Source organism: Rhineura floridana, chromosome 1, assembly GCF_030035675.1.
Source record: "Rhineura floridana isolate rRhiFlo1 chromosome 1, rRhiFlo1.hap2, whole genome shotgun sequence".
Lineage (NCBI taxonomy): Eukaryota > Metazoa > Chordata > Lepidosauria > Squamata > Rhineuridae > Rhineura > Rhineura floridana.
In genome coordinates this window covers 155,864,341-155,891,018 of record NC_084480.1, presented here as the reverse complement: position 1 = coordinate 155,891,018, position 26,678 = coordinate 155,864,341, and the positions used below count along the sequence as shown (strand labels likewise).

Sequence of the window (26,678 nt, the reverse complement as noted above, 5' to 3'; positions counted from 1 at the left end):
TTGCATTAAAATGGACAGCAGGTACTTCTCAGTAGGGCATCACAAGTAGTTGATATCTGCAACATATTTGACATTTATTGTATTTGCCAGCTTACAACAGTCTTGCAGCTGTCACAGATGCTGAGAGTAATTGTTTTAAGGCACAAAGAATGCATGAACCTAGGTTGTAATCCAGCTATTTTCATTTTTAAAAGATGGGACATCCTTCTGGTTCCTCCAACTCAACAAGTTCCCATATGAACAATCCAACAATTTAAGAAAATTTCCTAGACCTGTGGCGGCTATTTTTTTTTCAGGATGAGGGCCACACTGACGGTCAACCCTTGGGGGCTGCATGCCAAAATGTCTGTGGCTGAAAACTAAAAGTGGGGGGTTCCAGTTTTATTGTTAATGTTTAAAAGGGGACAATTTTGGGGGGAGGTCACAAAAACCTTTTGGCACCAAAGAATCACAGCAGGGAATCTGCAGGAGTGATCAGTAAAAATATAATTAAAAATGGACACATTTTAAGGGGCTGCAAAAAGTCTTTTGGCATAATATCACAGTGGGGTACCTATGGGGGTGCTCAGCTTAAAAAAGTGTTTTTAAAAAACATTTTAAAAAGAAAAACGTTTTGACTTTTTTAAATGGGAAAATGGTGGAGGGCTTGGAGGTTCATAAAAAACCTTTTGTCATCACAGTGTCACCTATGGGAGCAATTTTTAAATCTTTTTTCTTATGACAACTTTTGGGAAGCCACAGAAAATCTCTTGGAGAGCCAGAAGTGGGTCACAGGCTAGCCACCAACTGTTAACTATTTTGGGGAGGGGGGAATATTGGAGGAGCAACACGTATCTGTTTACATGCTTAGAGTTGTGGAATGGATGGAACTAGTTATGAGAACACTGTCGTTTGCAATACTTAGATTTGATATCGTGTTTTTGAATGTTTAAAGTGCTTCGCATACATTATCCTGAGATCCATCAGTATTATTACTCTCATATTGCAGGAGAGTGACCAAGACTGAGATAGAGTGGTTTGCCCAAGGCCACCACATTACCTGCTAGCTCACTATACCTCACTATTGTAGGTAAGAGTGAAGCAGAACACTTTATTTACTACATACTCATCACACCATGCTCTAAACTGGAGAGCCATTATGGTGTAATGGTTAGAGTGTTGGACTATGACCTGGGAGACCAGGGTTTAAATCCCCGCTCAGCCAGGAAGCTCACAGGGTGACTTTGGGCCAGTCATTATCTCTCAGCCTAACCTACCTCACAGGTAGGATGAAATGAAGGGGGAGAGCCAAGTATGCCACTTTGAGCACCTTGGCGGAATGCTGCGGTATAAATGTAATAAATAAATAAACAGCAATTTCAGAGCTGGGCAAGCCAGTTCTTAGCTGAATACCCCATTCAGTGGCAGTGGGCTCGTTCCTGATGGTCAGAGAGCATAGAGCACTGGGCTTCCATTGGTCCAAGGCAGTGATACTTGTTTTTCATTTTATTTAATATTGCTGGGGAAGACTTTGGGAGCCAGTTATTGTATAGGCTGAAAATATGCATGAGTTGTATTACTGGCTGCCCATACTGTAGTATCTGCTACCGTAGGGGTAACCAATATGGTGCCCAGCATGAGAGCTGTAGCCCAACAATATGTGCAGGACACCATGTTGACTGTGCCTGTGCTGCATTGAGAGCACATTATGCTAGGCTGTCTTCATGATTCCAGAAATAAGATGCATAATCCTTTCAAGGCTGGGTTTTGAAACTTGAGTCCCTGGCCTGGAGATGATTTTCTGTGAAAAAAGTAGATTATTTTATGTAATGGAGAATAATTCTTCTGTGTTGCCTTTAGCTGTCTCTCATGGAAAAGCATTTGGCTCGGGTGGAAGGGAGAGCCCTTGCCAACATGTTGGACTTCCTGTCCAAAGAGCTGATTAGACTACAGGAGGAACGTAGGATCCACGCTTTTGCTATGCTTGCTGAACGGCAACGCCGCATGCGGGAAGCAGAGGAGAGTGGCCGCCGTCAGGTGGAGGAGAGGCGGAGGCGTGAAGAAGATGAGATCTTTAGACAGGCATGTGTGGGGAATGCGCTCACAGGGCTTAAAGGGGCCAGTCCTAATAATGTGGAATTGAGTTTGTCCTGATACTTTTATAATAAGCTGAATCACCTGTTCTAACATGGTGTGAGTATTTGTAGAGAAGTGTTTTGTTCGGGTAGGAGGTAGATAGGCAGCCAAAAAAACCCCAACAACTGCTGGGGGATGGGGGTGGGCATGGCTTTCACAGTCAAGGGAGCTTAGATAGTGTACCTGTTATCATACCTTTTCATTTCAGTGTTTGACATGCACTCGAGTTCAGATTTTGTCATAGATAGACAGACCCAAGAGTACATTTTCCATACTTTTGAGTAAACTCAAATTGTGCACACCAGACAGCTGATCCTTTGGTTGAACATAAGCACTTCACATGCAAAATACATGTGCTAAACTAAATCCACAGATAACTGAGCTGCACAAAAATGAGCTCTTGCCATGATGATTATTGATCCGTTTATCTCACTGTTCTTCCAAACGGAGCTCAGGTGAGCTAACAATGATAATTACGCAACCGCCTCAGATGGCAGATGCTGGGAGGGGGAAAAGTGGCAGCTCCAGGCTATTCTTCCTGAGCCCCCCCCCCCCCGGTCACTTCCCTCTGTTGGAGGACAGAACTGTGTATCCTATATGGCCTGTCCGGAGGCCCCCACACTAGTCTGCTGTCTTAGATGTTGTAGAATAGGCTATTCCATTGTCACTGTTGAAGTATGTCAGCTTCTGTGTGCTAATCCAGTCACCTTCTGTATGTGAAATGAAGGAGGGGCACCATCTTGGCCTTCGCCTCAGGTATCAAAATGTCTTGGACTGGCCTTGCTTCACCTGGCAAAATAATAGACGGAATTATAGCAATCTCTTCCACAGAGCCCTTTGGTGCTGGAGAGGCATTGCTTTTCCAGAAGCAAGTAGCTAGAAGTGGGATATTGCACAGCATTAAATATTGCCCTATATTAACTAGAAATGGCTAAGATCTTCTGTAATGTCTATTCAAAATTATGTTCCGTTCAGCAAAGGTTTCTAGCAATTTAAAAATGTATTGCTTATAGGTCAACTGTTCTTATTGCTTCCTATTGATCCACGCGGCAGATTTTTGAGAATTTTGAGAAATTGAATAGCCCCGTGAATTGACTTGCGTCAATTTCTTTGTCGGAGATTGTGTGGGTTATCGCCTCTCATTTTTCTTTTCTTTTTTTAAATAGTAAAATAGCTTTATTGCACTATTAAAAAGAAAAGAAAAAAAGGGAAGGAAATCAGCAATTAAATCAGCAAAGAGGATGTGTTTCATTTAAAGGCACAGGAGCTGTGAAAAGCCTTAATAGCATTTTTCCCTTCACATTGGACAGGTTGGAGTTGTAATTGCATTGTATTATTTAAAATTCACTACAAACTGTGTTTGTGCGTGTGTGGAGGTGAAATGCAGAAAACACTGGGAGTCCTCAATTTGAAAACATCGTTCAGATGCACTGCAGAAGAGTATACAAAGGTTGACAATTCCAGAGAAAAATACTAGTGTGGAAGCACCCATGGTACAAATGATACATGCTCACTCATATGAGTTGCACTCAGAAGAAAATTATGTATTTGGGTATTTCTAGGTTGTTAGGGTGCATCAGAGTACGGTTGATTCCTACCTAGAAGATGTCATTTTGAGCAGCATGGAGACTACAGCTGAAGAACAAGCTAGAGAAGAGATCCAGAGAGAGGCTGTGGAAATCAACAACATTGCTTATGAAATGGAAACACGGTATGGGTTCTTAAGGGAACAGCAGCGTACATAAGTAAACACAACATTAAAGACTAGCCATTTGATTGTGGCATAAATGCTTGTGAACTAGAGCTCATTTTGCCAATAAAGTGTGCTCTTATCATTTGCAATTTTTTATGTCACAATAAAGATATTGTTCTTTGCGGTATCACAAAATGTTCCATGGATGTTGTAACAGACTAATACAGCTATTCCTTTGGAGTAAGAGATGCCATGACACTTTAAGCCTAGTAAATGGAATTGAAGGGGCCTGCTACCCTAAAAAGGAGCTAGAATAGAAAAGTATTGAACTGTAATTGTGATGTAACACCTCTCCACCACACCAGCTTTTAAAGTTTGTTCTTGTGTTAATTCCTTCCTGCAGTGTTGTTCAAACACAGGAATGCAGCATGTGCATATTTTATTTTATATTTTTAACACCAACAAGATGACTTCCCTTCCATCCTCCACTTGCACTACATCCTATGTCACCCCCCAATTTTAGAAAGACGGCAAATGGAAGCCCTACCATTTCCCTGCAGCAGTGCCTATCCTGTTGATTATGTGGAGGTGAGGTACCACACAACTGGTATTGGATCTGGGTTTGTGCGCGTGGTACAATGAAGAAAATTCTTCTCTGCCCCACCCCAGTCATCTGGGAGGTCTGTGTGTTTCCCTCACTGACAAGTATGTACACAAACAATACTGATATGTTTTCATAAGTAGCCCTTGATGTGAAACAAAAAGAGCAGAGGAATTGGGATAGGAGAGGAAATGAAGAAAAAGACAGGAATGTAACCCACCCCAGTCATCTGGGAGGTCTGTGTGTTTCCCTCACTGACAAGTATGTACACAAACAATACTGATATGTTTTCATAAGTAGCCCTTGATGTGAAACAAAAAGAGCAGAGGAATTGGGATAGGAGAGGAAATGAAGAAAAAGACAGGAATGTAACCTCTTACATACATGATCTGCTCTTTAGACGAAGTCACCTTCAGTCTGAAGAGATTGTGGCAGAGCTGGTATATAGCTTCCTGATCCCAGAAGTGCAGAAAATGGCCATCAAGGAGAAAGGTGAGAACTATGGGCATCTTGTCTGTTGCCTGAGATTACTCTGCATTCTAAATCCTTGGCTCCATTAGGACTGGATGAGGGATGCTGGTCCATGATCTTACCCCTCCTAGAGGATCCCTTACAACCCCCCCCCCCGCAGTGGCATGAGATTTGGAGGGGTGGGCAGGGGCTGCCGCTTATGTCTTACCATAAATTGATGAGGTGGCCATGTGTTATTTCTTTGTTTTAAAAGAAGGTGCTCATGCTGCAGCACGAGCCCTTTATTCCCACTGCCTCCCTCCACTTCCTGGGAGGACATCACATGACTACACATTGACCACCTCATCAATTTAAAGTAAGCTGCAAGGAGGCAGTGGGGAGAGGATCCTTCCCCCTTTCTAACCTTTCTTTAAAGCTTTTGATATAGGTTGTTGAGTGTGCTGGAGGCAGCAGGCAGACAACCACTGTAAGAGGGTTTCAAGGAAGGTCAGAAAAAGGGAAGATGTTCCTACTGCAGCTGTTTAGCCCAAGTTTAGCGTGTTATCAGTAAGCCCATGGCAAATAATCATTAGCTTCTGTCTTTTGTATCTGATCTTATCCAAAATGAACCTGTACAAAAGACAAAAGCTAGTAACCATTTGTCACAGGCTTACTGCTAGCGGGCAAATAGTACTGTCCATACTGTTTGCCTCTTCAATTGGATGAATGAGTTCTCAACGGTGCAAATCTAGCTTATGAAGAGTGCAGAGCACAGGCACAGTTCTCTGATATTCCATTTGGTGTAAAGTCCTCAGAGGAGCTGAAGCTACTGATTGTTATTCCTAGGACAAGCCAGGTTGTTAGTTATGAAGACACTATCATTTTCTAGTAACAGAAACAAGTCCCTAATGATTTAGTGAAACAATATGTGTATGTAGAAGACCTGTGCTTACATTTCTTACTTTCATTTATTTGAGGGATTTATACCCTGCCCTTCAATAACATTCCCAAGGCACCTTACAGAATTTAGAAACACAACACAACACATTTAAAGCATACATAAAAAAATAACATCTCTTGGAGGAACGTAAAACAACAAATTCAACCAAGATAAAACAGATCAGATTAAGTTGTTTGTAAACTGCTTAGAGGATTTCTGTCTTTGTTAAATAAAAATGAAATAAATACAAGGCCTGGAAAAAGAAATGATGTCAGGATAGATGCCAAATGAACCTCAGAAGGGGGTATCATAGAATCATAGAGTTGGAAGGGGCCTAGAAGGCCATTCAGTCCAACCCCCTGCTCAATGCAGGAAACCAAATTAAAGCATGCCTTATAGGTGCCTGTCCAGCTGCCTATTGAAGGCCTCCAGTATTGGAGAGCCCACCACTTCCCTAGGTAATTGGTTCCATTGTTGTACCGCTCTAACGGTTAGGAAGTCTTTCCTGATGTTCAGTCGAAATCTGGCTTCCTGCAACTTGAGCCCATTATTCCAGGTACTGTGCTCTAGGACGATCTCCTCTGTCTGACAACCTTTCAAGTACTTGAAGAGTGCTATCATATTTCCTCTCAGTCTTTTCAAGGCTAAACATACCAAGTTCTTTCAGTCTCTCCTCATAGGGCTGTGTTTCCAGTCCTCCCTGTTCATCCTCGTTGCCTTCCTCTGAATCCATTCCAATTTGTCTGCATTCTTCTTAAAGTGTGGTGTCCAGAACTGGACGCTGTACTCAAGATGAGGCCTAACCATTGCCGAATAGAGGGAAACAAATACTTCATGTGATTTGGAAACTATACTTTTTTTAATGCAGCCTAAAATAGCATTTGCCACTTTTGTAGCCACATCTCATTGTTGGCTCATATTCAGCTTGTGATCAAAAACAATCCCAAGATACCATCTCACATGTAGTATTGCTGAGCCAAGTATCCCCATCTTCTAACTGTGCATTTGGTTTGTTTTTCCTTGGTGTAGAACTTTGCACTTATCTCTCTTAAATGTCATTCTATTATTTCCAATTCAATGCTTCAGCCAGTCAAGATTCCTTTGAATTTTGTTTCTTCTAGGGTATTAGCTATCCCTCCCAATTTTGTTTCATCTGCAAATTTGATATGCATTCAATGTAATTCCTCATCTAAGCCATTAATAAAAATGTTGAAGAGCACTGGGCCCAGAACCAAGCCCTGTGGTACCCTGCTTGTTACTTACCCCCACTTTGAGAAGCAACCATTGATAAGCACCCTTTGAGTACAATTCTGTAGCGAACTGTAGATGTTTTGTATCATCTGCAAATGTGATAAGTATTCCCTGCACCTCCTCATCCAAGTCATTAATAAAAATGTTGAAGAGCACTGGGCCCAGGACTGAGCCCTGCAATACCCCGCTCGTTACCTTCCCCCAGTTTGAGAAGGAACCATTGATAGGCACTCTTTGAGTATGATTCTGTAGCCAACTGTGGATCCACCTGATAGTTGTTCCATGCAGCCCACATTTAGCTAGCTTGCTAATCAGAATATCATGGGCACTTTGTCAAAAGCTTTGCTGAAGTTGAGATGCATTATGCATTCCCACAGTCTACTAGGGAGGTTCCCTGATGAAAGAATGAGATAAGATTAGTCTGGCAGGATTTGATAAATCCATGCTGGCTTCTAATAATCACTGAATTGTTTTCAAGGTGATTACAGACTGACCGCTTTATAATTTGCTCTAGAATTTTTCCAGGGATTGATGTCAGACTGACTAGTCTGTAGTTCACAGCTTCCTCCTTTTTGCTCTTTTTGAAGATTGGGACAAGATTAGCCCTCCTCCAGTCATCCAGCACTTTACCCATCTTCCATGATTTTGCAAAGATAATAGACAGTGGTTCAGAGAGTTCTTCAGCCAGTTCCTTCAGTACTCTAGGATACAGTTCATTGGGCCCTGCAGATTTGAACTCGTTTGTCTTATGAATTTCAAACTGCAATCCTGCCCCTTCAATTTAACGTTTCCCAGGAGGGTCATAGACACTCTTTTGGGAGAAGACTGAGCCAAAGTAGGACTTGAGCACTTCTGCCTTTTCTTTGTCATCATTTTGCCATCTTCATTGAGTAGCTGTAGCACCTTTTCTTTTCTCTGTCTTTTACTATGGACATACCTGAAGAAAGCTTTTTTGATGCTTTTAGCATCCCTCGCTAGCCTCAGCTCATTCTCAGCTTTAGCCTTCCTGATGCCATCCCTGCAATTCAGTGATACTGTCTGTCCTCTTCCTTTGAGCACTGGCCTTCCTTCCACTTCCTGTGTCTTTTTTTGTTTTCAGGTCATCTCTAAGCTTTCTGTGAAGCCACATTGGCCTTTCTCTGTATTACTCTTTTCCCCATACCACATCCCCTTCAGCTCACCTCAGTACATGTGAGAGACACCCAATACAATCCTATACCACAGGTTGACGAGCCTTTGGCCCTCCAGATGTTGCTGCACTACAACACCCATCAGCCCCAACAAACAATGGCCAGGGATGATGGGAGTTGTAGTTCAGCAATATCTGGAGGGCCAAAGATTCCCCAGACGTGCCATACCCCATCTCTCTCTAGGGGGGCTTGCTGCCTCAATCCTCAAAGCAAAGCACTGCAGTGGGGTAGTTGGGGGTGTTGATATATCTTCAGAAGATTATGGGCACAGGCCCATGACACAAATTTATATAACACATGCAGATACTAATTTTTATGTAGAATGCAAATTTAGGCTGCCCTTCAGGGGAAAGCAGTGCTGTAAGCAAAGATGACACAGGGCTCAGCTCCTCTGGGCCACCTGCTAACTATGCCCCACTATGCTAACTATGCCCCTAGAATGTTGTGGCTCTCTATCCATATCCTTTATTCCTATTTCATTTTCCTGAGTTATGGTGGTTGGGAAGTCAGTTTCCTCACTTGTGTGCTCCTTGCTCCCTCCGAAAACTGCCAAGTGTTTTCACTGTCCCAACATCACCTGAGAAGAGATTCTCAGTATTTCAATGGTTAGCCTGCTTGTCACCATATTTAGATCAAGTCTGAAGGCCAGTTTGCATGGCAATTTCCCACAAGGGGAGCTTTGTTTCAAGCCGTCAGTGAGGGTCCCTCTTCCCATAGACCAAGTGGGCTGAGCAAGAGTGATTTGTGAGCCTAACGAGGCATCATGGCAGTGGCACAGCAGGGTATATGCATGAGTCAATTCACAAGGACAGATAATTTTGTAGTTTTCCTTTACCACCCCAGCCACACGCAAACCAGCCGAGTGGTTGAAGACTTTGGCCCTTTCTCTCCTTCCCTTTTAGGAGAGTATTCTCTGCTCTTGTTCATTTTAACTGCTTTGTTGAGATCTGCTCTCTGCCTTCTTTAGATTTTTAATCTAAAGTTGAGACGCTGAGGACCTCTGTTCTTTCAATTTCTCCTAGGGTGGTTTTCCCATCTTTGTGCTGAGGTGAGGGGAAAAAACACATCTAGCAGAATTTTCTTTTCTATGCAACTCACAGGAGTCTCTCAAAGGGTGGACTTAGTAGTCCATTTCAGTCTCTGACAGGCTCCTTTGAATGTTCTTGCTTTCCAGAGTTACCCTGTGTTTTGGACGACTGTGGTTGATTGAGCTAAGGAAAGGATGGTCCCTTGGTCGAGATGTTTCTTTTATGCATCTGTTTCCACTGAGTGAGGGAATGATGTAGAAGATTGGGGGTGGGGGGATGGGAAGAAGGGAGCCCATTTCTCCATTCTCATTGCTGGCCTCCCTTGGATCTCTTGCTTTCTCTCTCCTGCCCAGTGAGACAGTCACAGAGAAAGCACATTCACGCAGCTCATCAGATCATTCATGGAAATACGGAGACGGCAGTGGGACAGCTCTTTTCTGTGGAGTTGCAGCAGGCGATGGGACTCCAATTTTCTCAGCTAGGAATTCCAGATGGACATCTGCTTCCTGCAACGGCTATAGAACAAGAAGCTCCTGAGCAACATGGGACAAAGCTTCCGGATGGTCAAACCCAGCCTGAAATGCCACCAGAAGAAAGCAACTGCACAGAACCCTCACACAGTGAGGAAAGAGAAGAGAAATAAGGTATGTTTAGTCCTGCACACCTAGCACTATGTCCCACCTATGCAAAATGAGTGCTCACCTGCCAGCAACACTGGCAGTAAAGTCACTGCTGATTTAACCCTGAAGCAGGGTAAAGACCGACATTGTTCAGTAAACAGATGTGGTTTGATGGCAAATTTGGTGCTCTGAGGACAAATGCTTCAGAATACAGCAAGTGTGTGTTGAATCAACTCCCACCACACTTTAGAATGTCTGTCTTCATTGGTGGCATTTGTTGGGTGTCTGGTGAACAGGGCCTATCTTGGCTTTTTCTGGGGGGTGGGGGGAGAGCTGTGACCTTTGTTCACTGCCACTTGCATTGTTTGCTTTTCTCTCTGTTCCATCAAATATATGAGAGATGCCAGTCAGCAATCAGAGCGGATATAGCTTCAGCAAGGCTGGGCACGGGGGAACTGAGTAACATGCAAGGAAGATTTCTCCCTCCAGCTGAAGTAAGTGGGACAGGAAAGCTGTCCTGCTTTGATTCTTGTCTGTTTTTCTTGGGGATTGCCAACAATTATATGCTCCTAGCTCCAGCTAGGGAAGCAGGCCGTACCTGTATGAGGAACTATGTGGCAAATGTGGCATTCTCAGTGGATCCGTTGCTGGGGCTGCGCATCTGATGCCCTCTTAGAAAAGCATGAATTGTGTCACTCAGCTGTTCATAGGAGGGCACTTGCTTGCTTTCCCTCCGAAACAGCTGGTCACTTGCTCTTGTATATATACATTTTTGGACTGGGGGCCTAATATTGTGGTGGACTAAAGTATCTCATTTTATGAGGGCAGAACCTGTAGCTTTCAACATTATATTTGGAGTATTTCGTTTCTTGTTTTATGTTGAAATTTCAGCATGGCTTCCTTTAAGGGAACATGCACATAGCCTGAACCCAATACATAATACTACAGTCAGGGCCTTTAGAGTATTAAGACACTTCAGATAGTTGTAATGGTACACACATTTCCTTGATATAACCAATGAAAGTAATGGAGTAATGCATCTCATTTGCTGTTAAAATTAGTCTCCTAAACCCATGTTCCTACATGGTCCAGGCTGTCACGTTGGTTTAGCCCTGGTCAGCCATTCTGTTCATTTGTTTTTGCGTGAAAGCTACTGAAGCAGCCTCCACGTGGCGCTAAGCTAATGCACCACCTAATAAGTGGGACTTATACATTTGCTAGGAAGTAACTGACTATAGCACTTTTACCACATTTTTTAAGAGAAGTAATGGTGGGGATATTGCCAACCACTTAGCAGTAAAAAGGTGGGCAGCAAGGAAGAGGAAGTGCTGGCTACTCTGTACAACAGTATCAAGTCAAGGAGTAGCAGCTGAGATGAGGGTTGTTCATGAGGAGGAAACATACTAGAAGGTACATACTAATTTTCAAAATGCCTCACACACATTATCTTAAGAAATCTTTTCAACAACCAAAAAATATTGTTGTTCCCTTCTTACAGTTGGCTACCTAATGAGTTCATGACTGAGATGAGATTTGAAAAGGGCATTTCACAGCCCACAGCTCAGGATCATAGCTAGTACACTGGATGGGGCAAAAACCTGCTAGTGGTATCATTATTTTTGGGAGATATCAGTTGCAATGCAGATAAGATAGTATAAAGAAAGCAAACATGAAAAATCTGGTTTTTTATAGAGCCTGCCATTTCCAATGGTTTCAAAACTACATCACCCTAGCTATATTTTTCTGTTCATTTTCTGTTAGACCATTTCTATCACTCTCCAGCCCAATAATCTCTGCTCACTGTAAATACAAAATTATTTGAAATAAATATGATCAATTATAGAATCATAGAGTTGGGAGGGGCCTTGTAGGCCATCGAGTCCAACCCCCTGCTCACAGCAGGAAATCCACAGCTAGAGCATCTCCCGCAGATAGCTGTCCAGCCTCTGCTTGAAGACATCCAGCGAAGGGGATCCCACCACCTCCCTAGGCAGTCGATTCCATTGCCGAACTGCCCTTACTGTCAAGAAGTTCCTTCTAATGTCCAATCTGAATCTACGCTCCTGCAACTTAAAACCATTAGACCTAGTCCTACCCTCTGGGGCAGCAGAGAACAAATCTGTACCCTCCTGTATGTGACAGCCCTTCAGGTACTTAAAGAGTGCAATCATGTCACCCCTCAGCCTTCTCTTCACCAGACTGAACATGCCAAGTTCCTTCAACCTTTCCTCATTAGACTTGTTCTCCATATCTTTTTTTTCCACCACAAAAATATGTTTTTACTCAAAAGAACAAGAGCTACCCTAGTAGATCAGGTCAAGGGGATTCCTTCTATTCCAACTATTGTTTCCAACGGCATTTAGGTACCTCTGGGAGATCCCAAGCAGGGCACAAAAGTCATCCTTTTACCTGAAATTTGCTCCTAGCATTTGGTGTTCAGCACCTGCACTTCTTCTTAAAGATGGGAGTGCCATCCAGGAGAGCTTATGTTTTCACTCTGTTCTTATTATTAGGTGTACACAGTATTTCTTATACCCCAATCCTATTGCAGTAATACTTCAGTTAACAAAGTAGATGTGTTCCTGGACATTACTTTTTAACACAAACGTTGGTACCGGAGGTAGGAATAACATGGAAAGAATAGGGATAGGTTCCTACACCTGCTCATAGATGGTAGAGGCAGCTTCAACCGAGGCTTTAAAGAGTGCATCCTCCCCCTCCTTCCCCCTTCCCCTCCTTTGAATCATGTTGGATTCTTCCCTCCCCAACCCTGGGAGAAAGCAAGAGACCTCTTTAATGCAAAAGCAAACACACAGGATTGTCAGTTTCACCCCAGCAAAGCAAAGGCACAGGCTGATCAGTTTCACCTTAAAGCAAAGGCAGGGGCTTGAAAGTTTATCCACAGCAAAGCAAAGCTGGTCAGTTTCACCTTAAAAAAGGTCTTTTTTAAAAGGAGCTTCTTTCCTGGAGGATTCATTAACTGAGGTATTATTGTAATGTTTTACACTACTTTATATTGGCTTGTAAACAAAATTTACCTTTTATCACATAGAAGCAAAATTATAAACTTATAATCATGCAGCCCATGTACCTTTTTTACTACTTAATTTATATCAGCTTAGAGACTGAGAAACATTTACAAAGATAAGAATTTCTGTTTGGCTCTCCCTTTTCACATGGAAGGACACTAAGCAAGATAATTTTCTCCAAAGATTAAGTGTGCAGAACATACCAGAAACAACACAGTGCTTTGATTTACAGAGGGCAGTATCCAACCAAGTCATACTCTGAGTATACCTATTGAAGTCAATATACTTAAGTGAGGTCCATTGATTTCAGTGGGTCTTCGCTGAGTCTCTGGTTCTCTCTTTGGCATAAATAAAAGCTTTAACTCGGACGTCTTGTTTGGACGATCATATCTCAGTTTAATATATACCCAGTTGATCACTGTGCTCTGCAGGTGAGGGCCTTCTGCAGATACCATCTTAGCAGGAGGTCCATTCCACACAACATAGGGAATGACCTATTCTTTGGAATTCCCTCCCTTTAAATATTAGACAAGCACCATCTCTGTTATCTTTTCAGCGCCTGCTGAACACCTTCCTCTTTCAACAAGCCTTTTAAGTAGAGACCGTATCCCAGGCTGCATCTGTGTTGGAATTGCTTTTTAATATATTTTAAAACCTTTTAAAAATGTTTTTAAAGTTTTTTTTAAAATGTTTTTAAAGATGTTTTGTTTTAATATGTTTTAATGGTTGTTTTAAAATTTTTGAAGTCTGTTTTTATGATGTTTTAAAGTGTTTTTAGTGCTTTTGTTTGCCGCCCTGGGCTCCTGCTGGGAGAAAGGGTGGGATATAAATCTAATAAATAAATAATTAAAAAACCAGAAATATAAACAAGCCAGGCAGCTTATAATTACAATTACCCTCAGCCTCCCTGTTTGGTAACTGTTTTTGGATCACTTCACCAGCTGGTTTTCTAAGGCTGGAGCCCAAGCACACTTTATTGCAAGTCAGTTCCATTGAACATAGGCAGGCTTACTTCTAAGTTAACTTACGTAGGAGCGGGCTGCACAATACCTTTCATCAAGGCGTAGCAAACACTGTCACTGTCTTCCTTAAGTATTTCATCCATCCACAAAAACGTGTAATCTGACTTTATATTACATGGACACCTCTACCCTAGAACAATTTTTTAAAACTTGAACTTGATTGAGTGGAAGAAATGACATTACCCACTGCTGAGCACTGAATTGGGAAAACAACTAAAATGGTACCAGCTATCATAGTGGGCCAGTCTAAACACAAATGGCATCTCACTAGACATTTCTGGGACAGGGGATCATTAACCAGTTTTTAGCATGGGTTTAGGGCCTCATGACCTGGCAGGTCCAGGAAGGTCTCCCTAGTAAGGAGCTCTGAGAGTCACAGAGTAACCCAGGGAACGTAGTTGGAGTCAGAGAGACTAGCTGGAACTGTGGGCAATCCTACAAGCATTCAGTGGATGCATATCAGGCACTGGACAACATGAGGTGAAGGCATGCCTTCAGCATCGCTTAGCAAACTGGCCAAGAACCTATTGACCTGGGCAGAAACTCTCATCTGGCTAATCAAGGCAGAACATCTGGTGGGGGTATCCATTGTGAGGAAGGACTATCTGATCTGATCTGAATGTAACTCTGAGAGTCCAAGCAGGCACTCAACCGTCAGATATTCCAGTTTCTGACATGTTTAGGCATCTGGTAATAGAGCTATTCACCAGAAAATACACTGGAAAATGCATGGGTCACAAGGTTCTTCTTCAATTTACCATGCTGAGAGACCACAGGGACAAATACACTTGGGAAAACAACTGGTCAAATGAGCTACTCTGCATGTTTCTGTCATTCCCACTGCTATCCAGACTCAGACCGAGGATCAAGAGGACATCTGCCGAAGTGATCCACACTGGTCAAGATGTGCATGGTTCCAATATCTATTCAACAAGATCCCTGGCACCTGCCCAGCAGGAGGAACCATCTAAGTCCACCCTTATCCAGAGCTCTTCCAATTAATAACAAGAAGACTGAGTGGTTGATCTATAGGATAAATTCCACTAATTTATTTATTCATTCAAAGTATTTATACTCTGCTCTTTAGTTAGAAAACATTCCTAGAGTGGCTTACAAATCGATAAAAGTAATAATAGTACCTGCCCTTGGGCTTACAATCTAAAAAGACACAACACATACGGAAAAAATGATGGGGAAGAAAACAAGCACCTCAGGCACAAAACTCTTAATTTGACAAAGTTCTTATAATGACCAGCTTGGATGGAAACGGGCTACTCACAGTTGACGTGGAAAGACTTCCTAACATGGTGCCAAAAAAAATGGGGGTTAGAGGGTACTCGGCATAAGCACACTAAGCACTAGTGCAGTCAAGAGACACGATGCAGCCCCAAGGAGTATTTTTGGGTTGCAAAGGGAAGACAGCTGGCTAATTTCATCCCTATATTAAGATTTTTTAAAAAACATTCACGTTATGTTTATGACATTATTTCAAGAGCCACCTCCAACAATAAACATGTAGTACATTCTTGCAATTATTGTCTACTTTGTTTTATAACTAAAGAATGATCAGTCAATGAATCTCTGGTCCAGGTGAATCTGTAGACCAATGGAGCATTGTCTTTCAACAACTCCACTTTAAATATGCAACTAAACCCAAGAGCTCCATCTTTTAATAAATTCGTAAGAGGAGTAGCATTCATTAATCTTCCACTTCTTCATTGGTTCTTGACTTGGGTCCTCACAGCCCTGATGGGAGATCCCTTTGAACCCATGGCCATATGCTCTCTTTGGCCTGGTGGCCACAACTCTGGCCTGCAGACTCTCAAAAGAGTTGGAGGCTCTGTAAGCTAACCCGCAGATATACATCTTCCATCCTGGCAAGGTGGTGTGGTGACCAGATCCTCCATTTTTGTCTGACAACTTGTTCCCTAGATCCCATAAGATTTCAGTGCTGGGTTTACAATTCCAAGAATGAGAAATTACAATGAATTTTAACAGCAGCACAGTATGCTGTAGAATTTCACTTAAGGACAGCAGATGCTGCATTAAGTGGAAGAATAATGGGTGCAGGTGATACTTTTGCTTTGCACAGAGTTGCCAGGAAGTGAGGCATTGCTTCCTCTTGAGAGGCATTTCCCCTTTTAATTTCTGGACTGCATTTGAGCTGCTTCTTGAGGCAGAAGCTTCACTCCACTTAATGGAAGTCCCCCACCCCATGTTCAAACTAGAAGTGTCAGGTCCAATCTGTTAAGTTGGAGACAAGCAAGTCTTTTTTGTTTTTATTTACTGAAAAAAGCAACCACAGGATGCTGATTCAGCCATGGGGGTGGTGAGGGGAGGGGCTGTTTAACTCTGTCTCTGTGTGTTTTGAACAAAAAAACAGCAGGAAGGATAAAAAGCAAACAGTCTTTCCCCTGCTGCCAGCATGCACACCCAAAATGAGGCAAATCCATGCTATATATATATACACACACACAAAGAGCATATTTTAAATATATTCACACATTCACACACTATAGACTATACTCAAGTTCTCACTGCTATTGACAGAAATTTGGCCACACTGTCAATGATGCTCTTGCCGTTTTGTCTTGTATTAGTTTTTTTAACAAAAAATTGAAATGATCTCCCTGATAAATTGGTCAATAATTGGGACTTCCGGGAAGGGTGACTTCGCTTGTGCCTGCTTTTGGGACAGGCTCCCGCCTCAAAAGAAGCTTATTCAGATATAAATCAGTCAGAACATTTTTTTTTTTGACTGATGAAATTTCTCCCGGGCAGGGAGAAACGTAGAGATCAACCTCAAAGCCTGTTTTTGTTGGGAGGACTGGATTTCATTAATTTATGAGATAAGGTCCAGCCAACAATGCCGGACGGACTTCCTAACAAGCTCTATCTGCTTAAGCGATACGTTTATCTTTTCTTTAAAGAGAGAACGGACTAACAGGCAAGCACCCTTCTTTCTATTATTTTTTTTACTTGGTTTAAATTGTTGCAGCAAAAGGAGATTTGTCAGATTGATCGGCTTTGGACAACTTCTGGGTGAGATATAGCTCTTCTCTGTTATTCACGAAATTAACAGCTTATCTCTGTTTCTGTCGCAAAAAGCTGTCCTGGAAGTGCATTCTAAAGATAATAAACAGAAGAGGGATTTCTATTCCTGATTTCTATTCCGAGGAATATTATATTGTCTGGGACTATTCTCTTTTTGGTCTATTTTATTTTGACGAATCTGCTTCTTCACGACGCCACTAACTGTTTTGATGCTGGGAACTAAATTTATTTTGCATTCTTGAACATAGAGAGATAAGGCAGGTTGCTCTGTTTATACTGTGATGTCATCAAGCCTGGAATATTAACCCAATTGTTGCTGAAATAAGAAGTGGTTCTTCTTTATTTTTGTTTTGCTTTGTTTTCGTGGTTTTAAAAATGGCAATCAAGAAAGTGGCTGAGAATCTGGAAGTAATTATGTTTCAGAAAATAATGGATGAGATTGAGATAATGAAACAAACCCTGCGACAGGGTAGTAAGGAGCTGAAAATTGAACTGAGCAAAATGACGCAGGAGCTTAAAGAAATAGGGGACCCTGTGAGAGAGGAGAATGAGATCAGAGATGAGAAAAGAAAAAATAAAGGGAAGATACAAGCCCTGGAGATTGGAACAAATGTGGAATTGGAAAAAGATCTGGAGTTTATGGATTTTAGAAATAAAATCTACTGTTTGGAATTTAACGTTATCTCTGAAGAAATTAATGAAGATATTAGAGATAAAGTTATCAATGGCTTGGATAATCTTCTGGACTGGAATGATGTGATGGAGCTTGATATAGAGAAAATCTATGGAATTAACTGCAGCCATGTGACAATGGAAAAACTCTTAAGAGATGAGCCAGTGCATTTTGTAAAAAAGAAGAACACAGATATGACTTTACAACAATGTTTCAGCAACTTATTCAGAATGGATGGCAAGAAAATATTTGGGATAGAGGAAATTCCCATCAGACTCTTATTATATGACTATGGCTACAACAGCAAGATTATTATGGAATACTGATAATGGAAGATTGGACACTGAAATTACTGGACTTAACAGGACTATTGAAGATGGAAGATGGAACTAATAGGGATAATGGAATAATGGCTATTGAAATTATTGGACCTAACAGATTCTGATGAGATGGATTAATCGAAATGTTTATTTGGACTATGATTATGACAATAAGATTATTATAATTATTAACGAGATGGATTAATTGACATGTTTATTTGGAGAAAAATTGATAGATATATTTCTTAAAGAATTGAAACCTCTCTTTGACTTTTTGTGGAAAGAATAAAGTAATGTTTATGAGATTTGATGATTAATTAAGATAACTACTGGAGGAAAGTGATTTTATAATATGATTTAAGAGACAGGATTGTTATATATTGTAGACCTATAACTGATTTGATATGTGACAAATGGGAAGTCAACATTTTATTTTTTTTTGTTTAATTATTTTTGTTTTGTTTTTTGTCTTTGAATGTTTTATGATTTTGTTTTCTATGTTTTATGAAAATTTGAATAAAAATTATTGTAAAAAAAAAAGATAAATTGGTCAATAATTGGACAACTGAATGCTGCCGGACCCCAGCATAAAAGTTGCAAAACAAACGGTCGTGTTCAATGGATTCAGCCTCCTGATTATTACACGGGCATATCTTTAAGGAAAGAGGGGTGGCAGCAAACCTACTGTATATTTGGGACGATATACCAATAAGTCTAACCACAGTAGAATCTGTGCAATATTTGGCTACAAGCAAGTTCTCAAAATAAGCAGCTAAATGGAAAGGATCCATATAAGAGATGCCCAAGGAATAAGGTGCACATGTTATACATGAACAATCCAAGAGATCTTGAATGGCAATATCCTGAAGTCTTTATCAAAGCAAATCTTGCCCTAATTGAAAAAGGAAGGAGAGTGACAGTCTGATACAAGCAGCTTTTGGGGCAACAAGTTTTGTCCAAGGGCTACAGTAAGAGTCTCCAGGTAAGGGTATTATAGCGGCCCTGTTCCTATGAAGATCTTAAGCCAAATATTTAAGACTGCCCTGTTTCCAATAATACTGCTGCACTAGGAACACATCTTGGGATCCAGAGAAGGGCTTGTAAGAATTTAACTTGAATGTTATTTAACTCAGGCGGCACTCCCCTAACCCAGATAGCAGCTCCATAAAGCAATTGGGAAGGTATTGGGAAGGACTGGAGTCCTTAATGAGGCAAATCAAAGTCCATACCATTTCTGCATCTCATCTGTTTGGCAAGGGAAAGCTATTAAATACCTCTTTCAGATTTGGCAACGTACGTTTCTACAGAATAGTCTCCTTTCACATAGTAGCGTAGTAGTATGGGAACAGTATAATCACACAAGTAACTTTTTAATATATCTTGTTTGCTAAGATAACTTTGAAGGGAGTATCAGTATTGATAGGCTATACCCTTATGTCAGACACAATTGACGTTTGCACCTTGGAGACACAATTGTTCTCATGAAGGGGCAAGTGGGGCCCTACAACAAAATGTTGCAGCATGGAGAACTGCTGTTCAGGGTCCCAGACACTTCATTCCATTCCCTTGCCCTGAGTGTTCCCTTCCCCCCCCCTCAACAGTCAGTGTTCTGTGCCCAGTCCCATTTGGCTTAGTTTAAGGACTTTTCCTCCATTTTGGGTGGTGGTGGTGGTGGTAGATAACTTTGTACCCAATCCAAGCTACATTCAGTTATTTAATTTCTCCATTGATGTCTACTGGGCAGCTCTCTGTTTTGTCCCTGAGGACGTTTTAAAATAGCTTCTCAATGTGAAGCAGGAACTGACCTGTCCAGGCAGTGAGATGGTTCTTGCAAGTATGTTTCAATATGTGTCTCCACTTTTCTCCTTCCCCCTGGTTGCCCCCCCCAACCACCACTTAAGATTCCATGCCACTAAGTTATTATGGAGATGTTTTCTTCCTCCTCTCGCTTCATCTGAAAGTGCCTCACCACCTTTACAGCTCCATTTTGGGCTGCAAAGATGCTGAAGACCTTTCTATACATTTGGAAGCAGTTAAAGCAATTCTTTTGACTATCAGGAGAACTTACTGTTGAAGAGGTCTGTGAGGGATTGGCAATGGCTTATCTATGATTTTTATGCTCTCCCCCCTTTTCTAAATTGATTTTACTGTCATGGAAAAGTGGTAGCAGTAATCCCCCCCCCAAAAAAATCTGGGGCTATTCTTACCTGCAATATATCTGAGGAAGAAAGTGCCATCAAGACATACCTTTTATAGCGTATTGTGTTTGCATGTGGGGGAAACCATGGTTGCCTCCATGCCCTACTGTATGGTAGCAGGGGCAACCATGTCTCCCCCCCCCCGTAAAGGATGCTATGTCATGATGTCACTTCATTCTTTGGATGCGTTGCAGGTGAGAATGGCCATAGATTGGTGAGATTGCCGCCTCTATGATTTTCTGTGGCTGTCAAACCTGTTTTTAAAAAGGGGTAAAAAAACAAGCTGCTGCCAGTGATGCACAGACTGCTAAAACTATATGCTGTCTGCTGTCAAAGGTGTACTAAACATCTTGAAATATTTTTCATTCCACCAGAGTCCCCTTTCTGCTCTCCCCAAACTCCATAAATGCATCAAAAAAAATTAATTGATTTTTTAAATTGCAATTTTATTAGGGAAAAACGGGGGGGGGGGAGGAAAAGACTTTTTTAAAAAAAAGAGCAAAGGGGGGGAACCTCGTCAGCTCACATTAACAGTACATTTAAACATCAAAACATTCATTTTTGTTTACGTATTCACATCAATATAAGACATCCGAATACTGTATATATCCAGGCAAAATAGAAAGTATTGTACACTCAAATGTAGCAAGGGTGTTTAGGAGATCATCAGACCACTGCATTAATAGCTGGTGGATATCTCTCCTTTCAGGCTTGACGTTTAAAGTCTCTTAGCAACCATTAGGGCACGTAAAGTCCATTCTTGTTGCCCTTGTGTTAATTTCCATACAACAGGAATATATTTAAAAGTGCATGCACATCTGTAAATTTCAAGGATGTTGCCAATACAAAGTTAACATGGACAATGACTTCAGACCAAAGAGAAAATATCACTGAACATGCCCACATGATATGCCTTGATGTGGCATTTCCAGCATTGCACCACCAGCGTCTTATCTGAATTAGACAGTACATTCCTATAAAGACATTGTGGAGTCCAGTATACTTGAAATTCTAATTTGTGCTAAATCAATCTCAATTTTAAATATATCAACACATTTGTGTATATTCTAAAGTAATTTCCATTGCTTAGGTTGTATAGCATATTCTAACTCCCTGTTCCATTCTTTCCTAAGTTCTTGAACTTCCACATTACATGCTTCCAATAAGTATTTATAAACATTTATTTATTCCAATAAGGAGATGCTGAGGCACCAAAGCAGACAGGCCACAGATAGTCACCAACAGATGTAAATACTGCATTTCAGCACTCACTGGACCTCCACTGCTGGACTCTTCCTCGCTTGTTTACGAGAAAAGGATTAAAGGGTCCAACAGATCCGAGGGCAAATTTGCTTCTCTTCTAATATCCCCAGCATGTTTGCAACTTTACCAAAACATCTTAGTTTCAGCTGACAAAGAGAAGCTGTACTATTATGAGGCCCTTACCTCTGACATCCAAAGGACCCTAGCGGAAGACAGCAATTCAGCTGGTGTTAAACATCTTAGAAGCAAGAGTTGGTTTGATCGTGATTGTGTGTTGCTCAAGAGTCAAATCAGTCAGATATATTCCATCTATTGTAGCGAAGAAGCCAAATGTTCACCCAAAGCTTATTATAAATTGAAACATGAATATAAAGCACTCATTAACCAAAAGAAAAAAGCTGAAGAGAGGAGAAAATGGAACTTACTAATATCCACCACTCAAAAGGAGGATAGCAAATTATTTTGGCGGATTGTCATGGGGGCCATGACACATCCCCATGGATTCTCTGCTTATTGTATTTCATCTTACGAGTGGGAAAGATATTTTTCTGCAATTCTACACGATTCCAATAACCCTTTTACATGTAGTTTTCAACTATCTCCTGATGTTCCAGAATGGCAACCTGTAAATCCTGGTGAAATCCTCTATTTGATTTTAGAGTTTAAACCTGGGCCAGCCCCTGGGCCAGATTCTGTACCCCTGGATCTTTCAAACTCTAACCCTGATTGGTGGGCTCCATTACCCTCCACCTTTTCCTTTTATTAATAGAACTGGGAAAACCCCAGAGGTTTGGAGTAAAGCTATTATAGTCTCTATTTTCAAAAAAGGTGACGGGACCAACCCAAGTAATTATTGCTTCATCAGCCTTCTCTCAACAATCGGGAAACTTTATTCTAGGTATCTGAAAAGCAAGCTTTTATCTCAGATGGAGGAAAACAGCATAATTGGTGAGGAACAGACTGGGTTTAAAGGCAGTTGTTCAGCCTTAGACCACTGTTGTGTATTAGCCCATTTAGCGGAGAAATTTATTTCAATTCCTGGTGGTAAGCTTTTCACTGCCTTTATTGATCTCAAGTCCACTTTCAATCTGGTTTCAAGAAATCTGCTATGGGTTAAATTACAGAATAGCAGTATGGACAAGGGTTTATTATTTCTTATTAAATCTTTATATATTCAAACCTCCAGTCAAGTCAGATGCGGAGAGCAGGGTCAAATTACTAATCCAATCTCTGGGGGGGGTAAAACAAGGTTATATTTTGCCTTTTATTTTTAATCTATCTTTAAACGATTTGGCCCCATTTCTTAATAATGCTGACTCTCATGCTCCCAAATTGTCTGTTAAAATACCATTGCTTTTGTATGCTGCTGCTGCTGCATTATCCTTGACTAGAATTGGGTTAAATCTTTTATTATCCACTTTTGGCACCTACTGCTCTAATAATAATTTGACTGTTAATGACTGTAAATCTAAACTTTTAGTGTTTTCTAAAGCCCGGAAACAATACAAATGGATTTTAAATGGTAATGTTATTGAGCAAGTTTCTTGTATAAATTACTTAGGGATCCAAATGCAGGCTTTGGTCTGAACAATGTAGGCAGGCAATTGATTCTGCAAATTTAAGTCAGTGGGTTATCTTAAGCAATCTCATCTTGCATGCTTTTTCATGCAAGGTGGTTAATACATTCTTTCTGCTATTCAAACTTATAAAGCAAAGACCCTGGCCCAGCTCACTTACGGCATACTTATCTGGATACCGCAGATCAGAAAAGGTACCGCCAGGGCCAAGAAGATGCCAGCATGGTTAACGAGCAAAGTCAAGGAAGCTCTTAGAGGCAAAAAGTCTTCCTTCAGAAAATGGAAGTCTTGTCCGAATGAAGAAAATAAAAAGAACACAAACTCTGGCAAAAGAAATGCAAGAAGACAATAAGGGATGCTAAAAAAGAATTTGAGGAGCACATTGCTAAGAACATAAAAACCAACAACAAAAAATTCTATAAATACATTCAAAGCAGGAGACCATCTAGGGAGGCAATTGGACCCTTGGATGATAAGGGAGTCAAAGGTGTACTAAAGAACGTTAAGGAGATTGCAGAGAAGCTAAATGAATTCTTTGCATTTGTCTTCACAGTGGAAGATATAGGGCAGATCCTTGAACCTGAACTAACATTTGCAGGAAGGGATTCTGAGGAACTGAGACAAATAGTGGTAACGAGAGAGGAAGTTCTAGGCTTAATGGACAATATAAAAACTGACAAATCACCGGGCCCGGATGGCATCCACCCGAGAGTTCTCAAAGAACTCAAATGTGAAATTGCTGATCTGCTAACTAAAATATGTAGCTTGTCCCTCGGGTCCTGCTCCATGCCTGAGGACTGGAAAGTGGCAAATGTAACGCCAATCTTCAAAAAGGGATCCAGAGGGGATCCGGGAAATTACAGGCCAGATAGCTTAACTTCTGTCCCTGGAAAACTGGTAGAAAGTATGATTAAAGCTAGATTAACTAAGCACATAGAAGAACAAGCCTTGCTGAAGAAGAGCCAGCATGGCTTCTGCAAGGGAAAGCCGTCTCAGTAACCTATTAGAATTCTTTGAGAGTGTCAACAAGCATATAGATAGAGGTGATCCAGTGGACATAGTGTACTTAGACTTTCAAAAAGCGTTTGACAAGGTACCTCACCAAAGACTTCTGAGGAAGCTTAGCAGTCATGGAATAAGAGAAGAGGTCCTCTTGTGGATAAGAAAATGGTTAAGAAGCAGAAAGTAGAGAGTAGGAATAAATGGACAGTTCTCCCAATGGACGGCTGTAGAATGTGGAGTCCCTCAAGGATCAGTACTGGGACCTGTACTTTTCAACTTGTTCATTAATGACCTAGAATTAGGAGTGAGCAGTGAAGTGGCCAAGTTTGCTGACGACACTAAATTGTTCAGGGTTGTTAAAACAAAAAGGGATTGTGAAGAGCTCCAAAAAGACCTCTCCAAACTGAGTGAATGGGCGGAAAAATGGCAAATGCAATTCAATATAAACAAGTGTAAAATTATGCATATTGGAGCAAAAAATCTGAATTTCACATATACGCTCATGGGGTCTGAACTGGCGGTGACCGACCAGGAGAGAGAGCTCGGGGTTGTAGTGGACAGCACGATGAAAATGTCGACCCAGTGTGCGGCAGCTGTGAAAAAGGCAAATTCCATGCTAGGGATAATTAGGAAAGGTATTGAAAATAAAACAGCCGATATCATAATGCCGTTGTATAAATCTCACTGGTCAACACTAATTTTATTGCCAATGATGTTTGATCAATTTTAGGGTAACTTTGTGTCGCTGATTCCGAATATGGCATCGGTTTTGCTAGATTGGCTCTAATTTTTGAGATAATGGATGCCCCCATTGAAAAACATAACAAATTCAAAAAATGTAATGGTCAGGCATAGCCTACCCACAAAGGACATGGAAACTGTCTCAAATGATACAAAAGTAAACACATGAAATACCTAATGGCATTGTATTCAGTACAATAACATTAAAACAAAGCAAGCTGATTCAGATAATCACAATTAATGCATAGAAAAACACTGTGTGTACGATTTTCTTTCATGTGGGGCATCAGGACAATCACATTGGAGGCTCCAGCAGTAGTCTGCCATCATGTGTCTGTCCCATCTGCCTTGATACCTTTCCTCCATCACCTTTATATCCTGATGGAACCTCTCCCCTTGTTCCTCACTAAAATCACCAAGATTATCCGGAAATCTGTCTAAGTGGCTATGGAGATAGTGTACCTTTTTGCTCATATTAGTACCCAAATGTTTAAAGTTGGCGAGCATGTTTTGCACCAATTCTTCATAATTGTCTGCTTTGTGGTTACCCAAGAAGTTCTTGACAACTGAGACATAACTGCACCAAGCAGAAGCTTCAACATCATTCATAAATTTAGTGAAATTCAAATCATTGATGCGCTTACGAATTTTAGGACCATCAAAGATTCCTGCTTTTAGTTTTTCCATAGTCAGTCCAAGGAACGATCTACAAATGTATTTGAAGCAATCACCATCTTTGTCCAAGGCCGTAACAAATTGCTTCATCAGTCCAAGCTTGATATGGAGTGGTGGGAGAATGATTTTTTCTCTGTCAACCAATGGCTTGTTAATGATGTTTGCTGCACCTACAGTCATGTGTTCCCTTGAAGGCCATGTCACTTTTTTCCAATGATCTCACTTTGCCCTACTATCCCACAAGCAGATGAAACAAGGGTACTTTGTGTATCCACTTTGCTGCCCAAGCAAGAAGTTCACCATCTTTAGATCAACACAAATAGACCACTGGTGCTCATGATAGCAGAGCTTCTGCAAGACCATTTTGATATTTTCATATTCTTCTTTAAGTTTTGTTGAGAGAGCAATTGGAAGAGATGCATAGCAGTTACCATTGTGCAATAAAACACATTTCAAGCTTCTGGTGGAGCTGTCTATAAAAAGCTGCCAATCTTCTGGTCGATATTCTGGTAGTCCCATTTGGAGAAGTCCAGGAATGTTATTGCAGCATACAAGTTCTTCATCTTGGCTGAAGTATGGAAGAAGTCCCTCCTCTCTTGTTCGATAAGCTGTTATGTTAGCTTCCGGCTGTAGACAGTTCTTTTCCATTAGCCTGGATGCTAAAAGTTCAGATGCTTGCTTTGACAGACTGAGGTCTCGTATCAGATCATTGAGTTCTTTTTGGGAGAACTGCTCAGGTGTTGAAAAGCTTTCTTCATATCCACTTCCAGGGCTACCACCTGTGCTACACTCCACGTCCAGCATTTCTTCAACATCTGACAATGGAAGGTCAGGCAGTGAGGTAAACACTGGTATGGGAACGTCTTTGCTGTGTGGCACAGGTCGCCTTGCTGAGTCCAAATCAGGATACTCCCACTTATGTTTCTTGTAGCGACTGAAGCCTTTCACATTCACAACACAAAAATAGCAATCATCGTGATGGTTTTGCGGCTCTCTCCACACCATAGGCACACCAAAGTTAAACGTTTCCTTTCTCCATTTTCCCACTGTCGTAGGCACTCTACACAGGTTTTGCAAACCTTATGGGGAGCCCAAGACTTATCTTGATCTCCAAGCTTCACGCCAAAATAAGCAAGATATGCTTGTTTTACAAAGTCAGTGATGTTTTTTCTTTGTTTTTGCAGAGTGTATTCGCCACAAATGTAGCAGAATGCATTAGGATTGTTAAGCAGCCTC

At 41.2% G+C, this 26,678-nt stretch overlaps 2 protein-coding genes across 2 annotated transcripts in view; one reads left to right on the top strand and one right to left on the bottom strand.

Annotated features, from left to right (window-relative positions):
* CFAP91 (cilia and flagella associated protein 91) overlaps window positions 1-14,942 on the top strand; it is a 45,318-nt gene extending 30,376 nt beyond the window's left edge. Inside the window, exons 14-18 of the mRNA XM_061638543.1 lie at window positions 1,840-2,061; window positions 3,678-3,826; window positions 4,810-4,901; window positions 9,622-9,912; window positions 14,791-14,942. Coding sequence (XP_061494527.1) covers window positions 1,840-2,061; window positions 3,678-3,826; window positions 4,810-4,901; window positions 9,622-9,911 — 753 coding nt within the window. The 3' untranslated portion in view covers window position 9,912; window positions 14,791-14,942. The remainder of the gene's footprint in view (window positions 1-1,839; window positions 2,062-3,677; window positions 3,827-4,809; window positions 4,902-9,621; window positions 9,913-14,790) is intronic.
* The window catches only part of GSK3B (glycogen synthase kinase 3 beta), a 223,585-nt gene that overhangs the window by 8,496 nt on the left and 188,411 nt on the right, over window positions 1-26,678 (bottom strand). The gene's annotated exons all lie outside the window — the stretch shown is intronic.